This window comes from Mustela lutreola, chromosome 7, assembly GCF_030435805.1.
Source record: "Mustela lutreola isolate mMusLut2 chromosome 7, mMusLut2.pri, whole genome shotgun sequence".
Taxonomy (NCBI): domain Eukaryota; kingdom Metazoa; phylum Chordata; class Mammalia; order Carnivora; family Mustelidae; genus Mustela; species Mustela lutreola.
In genome coordinates this window covers 112,916,413-112,932,362 of record NC_081296.1, presented here as the reverse complement: position 1 = coordinate 112,932,362, position 15,950 = coordinate 112,916,413, and the positions used below count along the sequence as shown (strand labels likewise).

Below are 15,950 nucleotides of genomic sequence, written 5' to 3'. Positions count from 1 at the left end.
TCATCTTAACAGCTGTCTGCATATCTTTTAATTGAAGAAAATCAATTTATTGAATGTTCAATGATTAAAATATTTCACCCATGATTCAACTGAAGGTTTTTAAGGCTTCCTTGAAAGTTTGGCTCTTGCAGAAAAAAGAAAAAAGGAGGGTAGGAAAGAAGGGAGAAAAAAAGGGCAGAAGAAGAAAAAGAGAGAGAGACCAGTAATACATGCTATCCAGGAAAGAATTACCTCATTGGCTTTGTCCTTAGTGCGGTCTTCAAGCTTTCTATAGTTTTACTTCTCTCTTCTTCCTCTTCCTTCTCTAAAGCCAGGAGAGATTTTCTCTATGCAAAGAAAACTGAAGTTACCTCTTCAAATTCTATGATTTAATTAGGATACAAGCAAAACAAGTCCATAGATTACATGCTACTATCACTTTTAATACAAATAAACAACTAATAAATCTATTACTAGGATTACTATAAAACCAAAACATAGAGCAAAAGTACTAAGAATTCCAGATTTGTGACCTCTACTGAATGTTCTTTTAAAATTTAGATAAAGCTTTAAGAAATGTTTAGAAATCTTCGGTAGAGATTAACTTGTCCAACTATAGTTATATAACTATAACTACACTCTGATGAAAACATTACTATTTATATTTGATAGAAAGAAGATTGGATCTGCAGTTAAATACAGCATTCTGGCAACTCAAGTTAGTGACACTATGACACTATCAAACCACGGCAGTTTGTGTAATCCTCAAGCCAAAAAGTAGAATCTTCTACACTTTTTGTTATGCCAAATCATTTAACAGGAACAATCAAATTAGACCTGATACTAAGATGAACAATTCTTTCAGAATAAATACTTAAGTTCTAAAAATGATTCAACATCACTTGGAAATGAGGCTGTGGAGTGTGTGCTTGAAGGAGTGGGTGGGAGGCTTACAACCTCCCTACCTGGGGATCCGTTGAGCACAGCTTCCCAAACTTTAATGCGGAGATGGATCTCCTGGGGCTCTTGCTAAAACGAGGGCTCTGATTTGGTCTGTCTGCAGGGAAGCCCAAGATGCTGCACTTCTGACTAGTACCCGTGCAGTGCCGATGCTACACCTCTATGGGTCGCACTCTGTAGAGCAAGGCTCTCAGGAAGATCTCAGTTGACATTACAGTCACGGGTGCTGTGCATGTGAGAAAGTCTATTCCATTCCTTTGAGCCCATGATCACCTAGTTGTACTAAAAGTATCCTCCAGCCTTAATGGCCTCAGGGCCACTGGTCCGTTGCCATCATCCTGTTCTGAACATGTGCTATTTGAGTCTCAGTCTCCCTTCCTGCTACCACTTCTGATAGAACGCATGGCTGGGAAACAGACGGGGGTATTGTGGGGCAGCGGGGAAGGGAGGTTTGGCTCCTGTGTCTGTTTGGCTCCTTGTGTCTCCAGTCGCTCCCTTTCTTTCAGGACTACAGATCATCAGAGGGTGACTTGACTTCATTTTTTCAAGTTAATGGTATCAGTATTAAGTAACTAAATGGGAACTAAAACCTAAATTTGACTTCACAATTAGGAGGGTTAAAGCTCCAAAGAAATATATCAGTATCGTTTAAGGCAACTGAAATAAAAATCAGTAAAGTCTTATTTTCAAATGCGTTACTGTTTCTGCTGACACTGTCCTCTTGCTGGTGATGTGCCTGGACAGCTGTGACCAGGGGTCGGTAGGGGAGGAAGCTGTGTGCAGAAATGGCCAATAAATTTCTTCACGGCTCTGTGAGACCCATTCCCTGGAAAATTCAGCCTGAATCCAGCCAAGTATGTTTAATCTCCTATGGCACAGCTGAACTCGTTTAGACTCTGAAGCAATCACTTTGAATCTGCAGCTCAGAATCAAGCTGTTTATGAACATCACCGCTTGTTCCTAAGCTTAATCACACAAAACTATACCCAAATTGAAGACACACATTTCTTATTATGGTTCACTAATACCAAAGAAAGATGCACGTAATTATTCTTTTAACAATGTTGGAGAGGATGGAACATCTGCATAAAAACAGACTACAGTAAGTCTTTTGCTAGGAGAGCTGGGAGATTTATGAAAAGTCAAGAAAATTGAATTAGAATTTCCTTTCCCAGTGTAAGGACCATTACCTTCCTTTTAAAACAGAGGCAACACACTCTTTTCTGTATGTGATACAATTAGATTTGAATAAAAAATTGTGTTTGTTATACTAAGAAAACTAAGGGTATGCAGATGAACAGGATATTCCAGTATGACTTTTCAAAATAAAATCTATTATATGAAGTCTAAAGTTTTCAAGCTTCACATTTAGGAAAAAGGCTTGATTTGCAGCTTTTCACAGATAAAGGAGACATTCCTACTTTCTAAAGAGAGCTGCTAGGCCAACCATCTAGTATGCCCCTTGGCATACGCAGGTCAGGCTTGTGGCGGCCTCCCTGGGTGCTCTCTGCACTTATTCAATCCCCTTTGCCTGGAAGTGGGCAAAGGACAAAGCGCCTCCTGGTAGGATCTGATGAAGGCTACTAAGGTGTGCACTGGAACATCCAGTTCTGAGAGACACAAAGTAAGCACAGAAATTACTCCTGTCTAGGTGTCTGGTACTAAGCTCCTGTTGGAAACATTTCACTGGTATGAAATCAACAAGGCAGTCTGCTCAGCACTCTGAACTTCACCTCACATCCTTCCTCCCTGGGAGGGCACAGACAAGCCCATCCAAAGGAAGCCCAGGTCCTTCTCGAACTTATTGGGCTGTGCTTTTATGATACTGTTTTTCACTCTTTAAAAGCCAACAGATCACTCTGGGGTCCTCTAAAGAACAAAGCATTCTTGTTAAGAAGCTTACGCAAAGTCACTGAACTTGTTCCGCAGACCAGTTGAGGGCTGCAGTTCTGGACCCAGGCTGTTCATCGGACTCTGGAGGCATTAAAGAAAACAGATGCCTGCCCCAGCTCGGAAAAGTCGGGACGTGGGGGTGGGATTACCAGGCCTCTTTTACTTGCCAAAGGGTTTTTAAAAACCTTGTGAGAGGCAAATTAGAATGGAATCTTTGAGCTCAGTCTGATAGGTTTACATTCCAGCTCTCCTGTTCCTAATTAGATGACCTTGGGCAAGGTAACCTTTCTCCAAGTCCTAGACTCCTTATCTATAAACAGCACTTCCAGCACCGGGTGCTTATAAGGATTTAAAACAACCCGTAAAGTGCCTGTTATGCTGCTGTCCCACGCTGCACGCTCCAGAGAGGTAGGGATTCTGAAGACAAAGGATGGTAACAGCGTGGATCAATCCCCTTCAACAAATCCCTAAGCTAGAGAGCTCAAGTTGAGCTGCCAGGCTGTGAAAGGATTTGGAGGAACTGTAGGTCTTTCTAGTCCCCAGGGACAATGTCTCAGGCTCTCTGCTGTATACTGTTGGGAAATCTCCAATACGGTTAGCAGAGAGACCAGCCAGACCCACAGTAGGAGGCGGTAGCAACAAATAAGGTGAGTAAAACAAAATTCAGCATAGGGATTTTGGTCTCACCAGACCTCTTTGTTCATTACATACACAGGAGTTCTGCAGGCTCACTAACTCAGAAGTTGTTATTGCCGTTTACCTTTAACCCTAGAAAGACGCCACCTCTGTCCTTCCAGGAGCATTAGAAAGCTTTGTTAGGTGTTAAGCACGTCAAGAATAGCAAAGTGACTGACAATTTAATTGCCTCTTGGAAAGGATTTTGGAATAGGAAGCGAATATAATTAAAATGTAGATGACTCGTGAATGCAGCACAGGGTTGTCCAAGGAGCTGGCCGAAGGAGAAAGAAGGCTCTTACAGAAGTGCTTCATACTGGCACATCACAGACCTAGTGCAGGAAAGGAGCCAGGGTGACTCCGTACAAGGCATGGGTTAAGTCACTACAGGACAAATTAACCTAATTGCCCCCAAAGTGCGAAGAAAAAAAAATGCCATAGTATTTAGCACTTCTCCATTTATAGAAGTGAATTCATTAACGAAGAAGCAACTTCCCTTGTTATATCAAACAATGCTGACTTAATTAGAAAGCAAGACTTTCTGCCCCACAGCTCTTTTTTTCTCTACCAGCCAGGAACAAGAATTTAGAACTTAACTTTCAAATGCAGGAAATGTAAAAGGCTCTAAGTTATTATTGCTCAGGCTGTGCACAGAAAAATCCCTGATGGTCGTCATAAGCCCCACACTTTGCTAACATAGTCATACAAATACTGAGATCACTCTTTTCTCATCTTTGCCATTATGTAGGATGCCTTGGACAAGGAGGCGTTGGGTGTTATTTTCTGCAGTGCTTTTAGACTAGAAATCCTCAGGGCAAAAGCTTATGCAGTTTCTTCTATAATTTATATAGCTCTAAACTAGGCTGTTTATTATTCATTGTGCAACAGCAAAAGAAGCATCTTCAAAGAAATAGCTAGAAAAGAGGAAGCTACTAAAAGTCAATGTCTCTGAAAGTTTAATAAAAGTGTGATTCACATATTGTAATCAGTTTTTAACTTTTGCAGCAGCAGCAAAATATTAGACAATTAAAAAAAAAAAAATGTTTGCCTAAGTATGAGGCAGCTAATTGTCCAAAAGGACCCTGGGAAAGGAAGAAGAGAAAGAGGTAGAGAAAAATACTTATTATGGAAGCTATCATCTTGCATGGATATTATAAACTCAAAGTTGAACCTAACAGAGTGATCTTAAAATCCTGAGTGTACCCACACGGGTGAACACTGGTGTACCATGGGCAATCACCGATTTTTATCGACATGAATAGGATTTGAGTTAGTAAGGCTCAAAGGTTGAGGACTTGTTTTCTGCTTCATATTTTAGCTGGGATCAATACGTGCCCTGAAGGGTGCTCAGAATGCTGACATTACACAGCCATCCATGTGATCAGAGGCGTATTTTAGGCACTGAAAATGCATCTTAAGCAATTACTTAACCATAGATTTCCCAAGAACATCTCAGCATAATTTTTATGTCTTTTATTCACCACTGATTCCATAAACTCCCTTTGTTATTTACAAGAGTGAAGGAGCACCTGGCTGCCCTGCAACATCAAGAATCCAGGAGCTAAGCAAGTCTGAGGTGGAAAGGAGAATGGGCGGAGATCAGTGAAGGAGCAGTTCCATTGTGTAATTGTAAAATGCTATTAACGTGTAGACTACTACTGCCCTAACAACGCTACAAACGACTGGTAAGAGCAACTGCAAGTTAAAGTTGAACATAAGCCAGATTTAAGATTACATTTCCTCTTATAATATTAAACTCACGTATATTTTAGTGTGTGCTGATTTTATGTAAAACATACAGGAAAAAATAATTTCGCCAAGTACCACTTCTGCCCTCCTTTTCACCTCCCCCTACCCCCGCAACACTGAGTGTTTGGAATGGAGTTTGGAAAGATAATGACATTTGGTAGTTCTTCCTCAAGTGAATTTATTGTCCAATTGTGTGCTAAATTTGCCTTTTAAACTGTGTGCCATTGAACAGAAAGTATACCTACAGCAGCCATGGAATTGAGCTGATCGATGTAGAATTCAGGCCAACTTGTCGCTCCCTTGTTTTCTTCCTGGTCCTAAATAGAAAGCAAAAAACGTAATATACCACCAGATATATATACACAACAGCCATAAGCACATCCGACTTTCAGAGCGTCTAGACAATGGCCTAGATAAGCCATTAGAAGACAATGAGATAGAAGATGTCGGTCTTCAAATGTTGGCTCTAATCATCAAACTGTTCCCCCACCAAGGGACAAGACAGTGCTACAGACAGACTTAGGTGTGACAAAGGGGACATTTTCTGAACCACAGATCAAGGGGAATTTATTATTTTATCACTTTTTAAATTTGTATTTTTTAAAAAATTAAAAAACAATGTACATAAAATATTGTATTCGTTTCAGGGGTACAACATGGTGATGCAGCATTTATACATGGTATGAAACGGCAACCATCTGTCACCATAAAAGTTAGTACAGTAGGGGCGTCTGGGTGGCTCAGCTGGCTAAGTGTCCAACTCTTGATTTCAGGTCAGGTTGTGAGATCAAGCCTTGGTCGGGCTGCAGCCTGGGCATGGAGCCTGTTTAAGATTCCTTCCCTCTCCCTCTGCCCCGCACCCCCACACCCTGGCTCACCCTCCTGCCCACTTGCTTGCTCTCTTAAAGGAAAAAAAAAAGTTTGTACAATATTGTTGACTATAAAGGGGAATTGAACTTAGCCACACCATGGTATGATATTGTTTTCCTTCAGGGGCACAATAACATTGGGAAGGGCACAGTGTTTGTTGTGAGGACAAAGGATGTCTAGCTCCTATGAGCACTGAGGACAGCATTCCTCAACTATACGTCTAGATTAAATCCACAAAAGGAGGAAAAGTGTTTTTAAGAATGACCACAGGATTTGGCCAGTTGTTAATTAGACTATTTCAGTTAGTTTACTCAGACTCCAGAAAACAGTAACAATTTTGAAGGGTTTCATTTGATGTAACCAAAACAAGGTACTGCTTCAGATGAAATGGTAGAATAAAGCCTGACCCTGGATGGATAGAAGTAAAACAAGCACACACTATTCACAGGCCCAGCCCTCTTGCTGTGACAGCTTGTGAGTTTGAGAAATGCATCTGAGCTGATGGGAACTGGAACCCAAGGAATGCAGGAACCCCTTTCTAAAGGTTACTCTGGCCAGTCTTTTGTCTTACAAAACAGGGTGACCTGAAGCCAGCACCAGAGCCCTCAGGGACTCTGTGGATAGTAGGTCCCAGCCTGAACCCTCATCTCCCCGCAAAATCAGGGGTCTGTGGCTTCTGCTCCACACGAACACCAAGTCCGTCAGAAGATGGCACTGTAGTTGGAACTTCACAGGCATGTCTGCACACCTATGTGGCTAGAAGGCATTTGTGTGACCTAACAGACTCGAAGAGGAAAATTTCAGAATTCTCTAACTTCACTTTCAGAGAGCACCTTAATACAACTGTACCCCCTGTCCCCTTGGAAGATATGCTGGGCCAGGTACATATAGCTGCTGGGGGATAATGAAGTAGTTACTACCTATTTACTAAGGTTAGAATCTCAGTCTTTGGGATAGCAGGTGGGGCTTTTAATTTCAGCCCTATACTTTACCTCAAAAACACTTTTTGAAGCAAATCTTTCTAGGTGGGTCTACTGCGGTGAGATAAAAGAAATGTAATTTTAAAACTATTCGCTAAGTAGTCACAAAAAGCAGGCAAAGTAACTCGTGCTTACGGTGCCTTAAAAGCCGGCAGTAACAGATACCTGAACTCGAGCAGTTGCACGAATTTCATCTGGAGACTGAACGGGCCAGATGATGGGGACAACGGCTAGAGCAGCAGCTTTGAAGTTGGACTGCATTACACTTGCATGGTTTTAAAAAGCTTAGGAAATCTGATGAGTTTTTAGAACAGTCCTTGGTTACTATTTAACATGTTAATAAAGTAGCTACAATGGCAGTGTAAATGCTGAACCCTTCTCTCCTCCTAAAATGGAGTATTAAAGTTAGCAAAACCCCGCTGTTACCAATGTATCCAGCAAGCCAAGACCTACAGCGATAGCCTACGGTATTTGAACCTATAAAATCAAATAGAAGGTGCCAGATCTTTTTAGTCCCTCAAACTAGGGCAAGTTTCCAAAACTACAACAAAATCCTGTCCTGTGTCTCGGGTCCCCTGAGAGCCTGTCTATGGCAAGCTTAATAGTCATGGTTAACAGAACAGGAGATCATTTTAGAAGCTGAAGATCAGTATACAGAGAGAAATCTTTACACTTTGAAAATGCTTTAGTAATGTAAACATATTAAGAGTAGACCTAGATACTGTAGTCAAAACAGGGGAAAGACAGCTTCATTTTTACTTCACATGCCTCAGAGTTGAGAAAATCATATGAGCAAACGTATGGAAAAGCTTCTCATAAAAGTACTGGTGTCACTATATTCCTAGGGGTGATCCTCAGAGTTCTTCATCTCAGCAATGTGTCTCCAGCTTCCTCTGTGCAGCTCTGGTCCTTCGATACAGATGTGTCCTCCGGTAGCCAAGTGAAACACGTCTGTGAGTCAGCTCTCTGCTCCTACTTTGTGCAGCTGCTAGAGTCTGTAGTTATGCAGAGCCACGGGCCAGAAACAATGAATGCAATTGCTGTCAGGGAGCGGGGATCCCCTCAAGAGCACTGGACACTGAGACAGGCTGAGGGGAAGAATCTCCCCTAAGAAGTCCACGAAAGAAACTGCTGATGCAGTCGAGATGTCTGATATTCCTGGAAAGCACCTGGGTCCTATGTGTTACCAGCCTCTAATGTGTTATTCTTTGAGCCATCTGCCACCCCTCTAGTTTCTTTGTTACAGAGAAACAAGTGGAAAAATGAACAAGATTGTATAGAGGGCATTAGTTGTAATGAAAGCAACAGCAAATCTAACACATTCAGAGCTTACTGTGGGTCAAACATCGATTGTTCTAAGCACTATGCTCTTCATGTAATCTACTGGATGGGGGAGCCGCTGTTTCACTCATGTTAGTGAGGAGGAAACCGAGCAAAGAGAAGACCGGTAAGCCGCCAAAGGTCATCCCATTGGAAATTCAGAGGCAATGGGAAAGAATCAGGGCAACCTCTTTCCTAAAATTAGACTTCAGATTAATCACAAGCAATCTGAAGTAAGTACAAAGCTGGCCTTTCACTCTTAACCACTTAACTGTATAAGAAACTCAGATGTGGTTAGTTGCCAAAAATGAGTTTGCTTTTCCCTAATCCTTTATTGCTATTTTTGCTACATTCAACATTTCTGAATATTATTCTAATTCTGAATATTGTTCTAAGGCCTGATGTCTTACTTGGATGACCTCTGATCCCTTTTCTCTAGACTTTTTCTGTGGGAACTCTTCTGCCCCCTTATCAATGCCTTATCTATATATAATGTGTGTGCATAGAGACAGCACTTATGAAGCTTTTCCCTAACCTGTTCTCCTGTTCTGTTACATACCAGTCTAATAGCGATCTTCACAGGGATTTCTCAAGTGCGCTTGAACATGAGCTAACAGCATTGAGCAGTTCAGGACCCTGAATTGCAAACAAATCCCTCCCTAAATTATACACACCTAACCCTGCTTTTGACCACTGCCTTGACCGATTCCATTACAACTTTTCTCGAATAAGAAAGAATATTAGCTTCATTCTATTCTTTAAAAAAGCTATTTTTCCTTCTTTTAAAACAGATTGTAGGTAACACCAAACGACCCCTAGAGAAGGTTTTGCCCTATGAGAATACAAATTCTAGCAATCACATTAGATCCTTTTACATTCTACCTACAAAATGGCTAATTCATATTAAAATCTAGTTTTGATTTCTTTTAAAAGTGTTATAAACATTTATTTGCATGCCTATTTGCATGCCTATTTTTAGGTCTACTAAATAATTAGCACTGAACTGATACATTTTATGTTGCTAAATTTTCTGATTACTGTTTTTAGATAATATTTGCAAATATCACTTAATTTCAGAGCGATGGGATAGTGGAGTGATGACTACATTGGCCATCTGAAGATGAGATTCCAGAACTTAACTTTTTGGTTTACTTAATCAGGATTTCTTGGTAAGTTTGAGTATCTCTGGGCCTCATTTTTCTTTCTCCAAATTGAGAGGGCAAGGCCAGACTGTTTCTAAAGTCCCTAGAAGTTCTAAGATTCTATAGAACTCTGATAGTGAGGTTTTATGGAAAACCAGTGTGTACTCTCCCTAGTTCGAGGGCCCAATTTCTAAAACCAATGATTTTTTTTTTTTTTATGTTGTTCAGTGACTCAATTACAAAATACTTAACTTTCAACAACTACTTCTTTTATAAGGTAATTAGAAAGGGGGAAAAACATTAATTTTACTATTTCTCTAATCCAACTCCTCCTATTTCCTTGGTAGGTCGATAGTCAAGCATAAGATAATACTGATGGACAAATCTTCCCACTGGATGGAGGCTCTGACACTTCACTTTGCTTTCAACCTACACTAACTAGTTTGAAGCTCTTCTCTTATTATCTACTTTGTTCCCATTATCTCACATTCTGAAGAAACAACAAAACAAAACAAAACCCCCTTTGCTAGAAAAGAAAAGTGGTACAGCACAAGGGACCTTCAAGAACATTTACTTTCTTTTCCTTTAAATCAGGCTTTAATTAACCAACTTAGAAAATAAAGAAACAATAGTTTTTTTTAACTTGGCCTCATTTTTAACTGGCACATTTTTCATTCCAGATCTCTAGTCAGTGGCTAGTGAAAAAAATTCCAAGAGATCCTCCCTGACTCTCTTTAAATGTACAACAGCACATTTATTTTTCTCAACATCACGTTGCCCATAAGAATAAATTTTGTACTATTTCTTTGTACTTTTTCCGCGCTAAACATTCACAGCTATGTCCCAGACTTTCTTCTCTCATGTCATGATCATCTCTCTCTACCAAGCCAAGCTGGCTGTGTTCCCCTTCTACCACGATCGACAGACACCTATTTGAATCCTCTGTCACTCACTACTTCTGGTAACTTATAGGCAGGCAAGTTAAGTGACCTCACTATGTGACTCAGTTTTAATCTCCTTATCTGTAAAATGGGTGCCTACTTCACTGGCCCTTGTGAGGATTTAAAAGATTATTACAAGTAAAGAAGGCACTGAGAACAGTACACACAGAACATGATTGATAAATATTAGCTAGGATGATAAGGATAATATTCCAGAATTTCCAGCTATGGACATTGTTATGCTAGGACTAAAAATTTGGAGGTACATTTGGCAGTGATTGTTCAAATTTAAAACACACCCACACAGCCTGTGTCCTTCCTTTAAGTCTACTTTCACAATGATATACTCACACAATTATATATTTAGCCCACAATTATATATTTACACTTTTTTTTACCACAGTGCTGTTTTGAGTCAGCAAATAAAGTGAACAAATATATGGCAAGGGAGATGGCTGAATAAATTACTTTGTAGCAGTAACACAGAATGAAGGAGAATTATGTAATCGCATTCAAAATGACCAAATATAGTATGGAGGGGGCAGGGCAGGGAGGAATGCCTCCGAAAACCATTTCTCATCTGTAGGGAAAAAATGTGCACATAACATACAAACATTTCTGGAAATAAACACAAGAAAATTGAACAATGGCTACCTCTGGGTAGGTCTTTTCTTACTAACCTTTGTATAATTCAAACTTATTTTGCCACAAATATTCACTATTTTCATAGTTAAAACAGAAGTTCTAAAGCACTGTATATTCTGTTAGGACAAACGCCTTACTTTTTCAGATGTTCTGTGTAACACAAAATGCATCAGGTCAACAAGATCCTGGCAACATTTGGGATGTCTCTGTTCTCTACACCGGGGGCACCCCTCTGTTCCCCACAGCAAAAAGGTAAAAAACATTTCGATGTTGTCTTCCTCATTGGATTTTCTATTTCTATAACATACTACAACCCTAACATCAAATGTTCATGTAAAGGAATTTTATGATTTGTCCAAAGATTTATGTACCTGAAGGATGCTAAAATTTTCAAAATTTCTACCCCTACATATCTGTGTGGCAAATAATTTCTTAGTAACAGCTGAAGACTTTCAGTGAGACTCAAAGCACAGTTAAAAAAATTAAGTCTTTAAGTATAACTTCTTTTGAAATTAACACAGGGCAAATTTTTAATAGGATCATTTCCCAAGTAATAATATGTAAGAACTGGTAGAGTTTTTCTTTCATTTCAGATGCTGTTAGTAAGACCCCAAACAGGCTATACAAAGGTCAATTAATTGCAAAGGACATGTTCTGTGGTTGTTCACTAGACCATAAATCACAGGCTGAAGCAATATGCACTTGGCCAACTAAAGCCATAAATTTCCACATCACTGTTACAAACCTATGAGATTCTTAGATAGTACTTGTGGGAGACATATCCTTTCACTGTCTAGATTGGCTAAAAACCCTCTAACGATGTAGAAGGGTAACTCCAACTCAAATAGTAGAGACATATTAAGGTTTAACTAAATGAACTTCAACAGTAGAAAGGCACTGTTTCAGTATAATACAAAGTAAAATTCATTTTGGTAATTTTTAATATAGGACAAAGGTAACTAAATACTAAGAAAAAGCTGTTCCATTTATGAAAAAAATGGTACTAGAACACATGTTAACTGTGATCATATATAGGATCAAGAAATCCCATCCCTTGTTAACAATCAAAATAGTTACCTGTGGCATTAAATGGTCATTGCGATCTTGTTTTTCATGGACCCAGCCCCATATACTAATGAATTCAACAGATGTTAACTGAATTTACTTTGCTCCTAGAATTTTTACAGAATATGAAAGACAAAGGGGACAGACTGGCCAAAATATTTTATTCTGTTAGGTATGATTCCCTGATGGTCGTGTCATCTACTAAACTCAAGTGCATGATAGGGAACAGGTCGAAGGAACAGGGAAGGAAGAGCAGGTAAGATGGAAGATGGAAAAGTATTTTGTGGAAGTCCTTGCTGATTACTTCTGCTGACTTTCCCTTCCGGCTCAATAATAGTGTTATCAGTATCTTCTCAAAGGACAGTCATGGTGAAGCCTGACAGACCAGGGGTTGGCAAACTTCTTCTGGGTGAGGCCAGGTAAGTGTCTTAGACTTTGCCTGGCCACAGAGCCTTTTGCAACTCTGCGCTGGTACAGTGTGAAAGCAGGTACAGCTAACACTTCCATGAAGGAGCACTGCCCTGTTTCAATAACACTTTATTTGCCAAAAAACATTTAAGTGGCTGGATTGCTGTCATGCCCTGTGCTAGAACAAGCTTGGCTCTCAAGAAGGCAGGAAAGCATCAAAGTTCCAAACGTGGGCATCAATTTTTTTCCAGGTTATCTCCGCTCCTGGAAGCCACTCCCTTTCCAGGAAAGCCCATCCGTAAGTTAGGATCAGCTCACAGAGTACGTGGAATTTGCCTGGTTACCTGCGTTGTTTTCTAGAGAAGTAGGATGTACCATGCCGGAAAAGTCCACCATCTTCCCAAACTCACTGCTCCTTCAAAAGCAATGTAATCCTGCTTGTTCAAATAGGATAGGGGAACCTGGGTGGCTCAGTCAGTTAAGAGTCAGGCGTTTGGTTTTGGCTCAGGTCATGATTTCAGGGTCGTGAGACTGAGCCCGGTCTCAGGCTCCGCACTCAGCGAAGTCTGCTTGGGATTCTCTCTCTCCCTCCTCCTTGCGTGCTCTCTTTCTCAAATAAATAGATAAACAAAATCTTTAAAATAGCATAGCATCCTTTAGTCTTTTAAATCCTGATTTTGGCCTCCAAATCTTTGTCTTGTTGTTCTTTCCCAGGGAAGAGAAACAGCAGCAGGTCCACGGACCTGGATTCCTGAGTCCGCTGCTTGCTCAGTCCTTCGTACAGCCTTCCTTCCAGCCCCTCGCAGTGGGCTAAAACTATACCCTACATTTGACACTTGCCAGACGGAGGCAGTTGGTTTCAAAAATGAATTCCTGTGTTGTCACATTTCATGATAGTCATGCGGTCCCCGGGACAGCCCATCTGGTTACACTGCTTGGCCACTGTCACAATTACACATCAAGTGGATCTACTGCCCAAATCCGGCTGGGCCCACACAAAGAATGAATACAGAACAGCAGCTTCTGCATCTGCCAGGAAACCCAACACCTCCTCCTAAGCCTCCGAATGTCAGTCAGTTTCTGGAAAGACTGGAGGCTGACTTGCAGTAACAAAGGCTTTCATATTTAGCACTTAGAACCATGTCAGAGGCGCAAGTCTCCTTCCCCATTTTTCCCGGTGCTGCAGAACATCTGTATGTTTTTAAGGAGAGCTGTCACATAATTATATAGCAAGGTCTCTGATCCCAGAGACACCCTACTCCAAGTTACCCCTCACAGGGGTCCTTCATATAAGGTCAGCAGCAGGTGATCGATCCTAATTCTCCGAGAGAAGGCTTCAAAGAGTCCACAAATGTTTGGAACCAGCACCCTCACTGACTGTTAGAAAATTCACCTTAGAATGAATTGACAGATGTCTCCTTGTAACTTCAGGCACTTGCTGGCCTTCGTTTTGCCCTTGGGAACTGCATGGAATAAGTCTAATTTCTCCTGCAAATATTTAAACAATTTGAATAAAGCTATTATGTCCTCCCAAAGTCTTCCCTTTACTAAGCCAAAAATTCTCCACTGGCTATACAGCATAAGTTTATCCTCCTCAATTCATAAGTAAATCTCAAATTTTCCATCAGTTTATCACACCCTTATGTCTCCTTTTTGAAAAAAAAAAAAATAACTCCAACAAATATATTTAAATTCCTCTGAAAGGGATTTGCTCGCATGTCAATGCGACACTCTAGAGTGTCTTTAAGAGGGCGTCTGGAAGATTTCTGACCAAAATATCTACCCAAGAAACACAAGTTCTTGCTTTCTTTCTTTCTTTTCTTGTTTTTTTTTTTTAAAAGATTTTATTTATTTATTTGACAGAGATCACAAGTAGGCAGAGAGGCAGGCAGAGAGAGAGGGGGAAGCAGGCTTCCTGCTGAGCAGAGAGCCTGATGCGGGGCTCGATCCCAGGATCCTGGGATCATGACCTGAGCCGAAGGCAGAGGCTTTAACCCACTGAGCCACCCACGCGCCCCAAATTCTTGCTTTCTTGATGGTTTACAACAAATAACATTTATGATTTAGAATAAAAGATACATGTCTCATGAAGCACAGTAAAATATGTGTAGTTCATGTTTTATTAAGTATACATATTGTAACATCATTGGCCATAAACTCAGTAATAAAACAGGTCTTATAAGATGGAGGACACTTCATCTCTAAAACACAAATATAAATTAGCAGAATTTAAAAAGGGTGAATAGGACCTAGGCTCACTAGTTGCTGAGAAACGTTCTGGGAAATTCAAGCTTCATTTATTAAATCATTGCTTTTCAAGTGTTTGGATTCCACTTACACTGCCCTTGCTTCTTTCTTGTACATCATCTTTTCAAACATCATGGGAATTTCTTCCTTGTATGTGTGTGAAGTTGAACACCTCTTCTGACCCCTGAGCTCTGCTCTTTCCAGATATAAAAAGACTCACTAGAATCCATATACGATGCACATTTTCCCACAGAGCCTCCTGCTATCATATCATGTACTCCAGTCTAAAATATTATTCAAGATCTCGGATCATTTAAAATAAGTTAGGCCCTTCTCTAACAATTCTTGAAGTTTACAATTCTATATTGCTATTGATAGAGGATAATTTTTAAAAGGTAAAAGCATGGCATGAACTGATGTCAAAGATTTTGCTGAACTCATTAATAATAAATGAGGGAACAAATAAGATGTTACAACAGGTTCAAAAGCGAATTTACAGGCAAAGGCGTATATAATTATGTAGGTGTAAATAAATGCAAAAATGATCATCAGGAAATAATCAATTGTACTGCTACTGTTCTTTTTTTTTTTTTAACATTTTTCAGATTTCTTAAATAGTTTGAATAATGTAAAAGTGAAGAACACTCTGAAGAGTGCTATAATAGAAATTTTCACTACATTTTTTCCCATTTCAATATAACTACACTGTAGCTGAATAACAGATGCATGACTAGTACTTCCTGGTTGAAGAGGACACAATCTATAAACATGTAATGTGGAAGCCACACTGTATGACTAACACTGCTCTAGGCCCCTCACACCTAAATTACCCAGATGCTCAGGCGTGTCCAAAGCTCTTGCTCAAGAACACCTACCGTGTCCTGACCACTTCACCTCAAACTGCTGGTTTCTGCTGCCTTGCCATGGCTGTGTGGCACGGTTTCTACTTGTACATCACTGAGTTTCTGACTTGAAACCACTGAGACCACTCTACCCTTCCACCTTATAACCAGCTGCACCTGGTTCTCTAGCCTTCCCAGAAATTTGTTGGGCGAGTAGTTGGGGTATTTCTAACA

The 15,950-nt window shown here is 40.2% G+C and overlaps 1 protein-coding gene across 3 annotated transcripts in view; it reads right to left on the bottom strand.

Annotated features, from left to right (window-relative positions):
* DAAM1 (dishevelled associated activator of morphogenesis 1) overlaps nt 1–15,950 on the bottom strand; it is a 162,900-nt gene that overhangs the window by 49,148 nt on the left and 97,802 nt on the right. For all 3 annotated transcript variants that reach the window (XM_059182222.1, XM_059182224.1, XM_059182223.1), the window contains exons 4-5: nt 5,502–5,573; nt 232–326 (exon numbers count right to left, since the gene is read on the bottom strand). In XM_059182222.1, the coding sequence (XP_059038205.1) occupies nt 232–326; nt 5,502–5,573 (167 nt within the window). The remainder of the gene's footprint in view (nt 1–231; nt 327–5,501; nt 5,574–15,950) is intronic.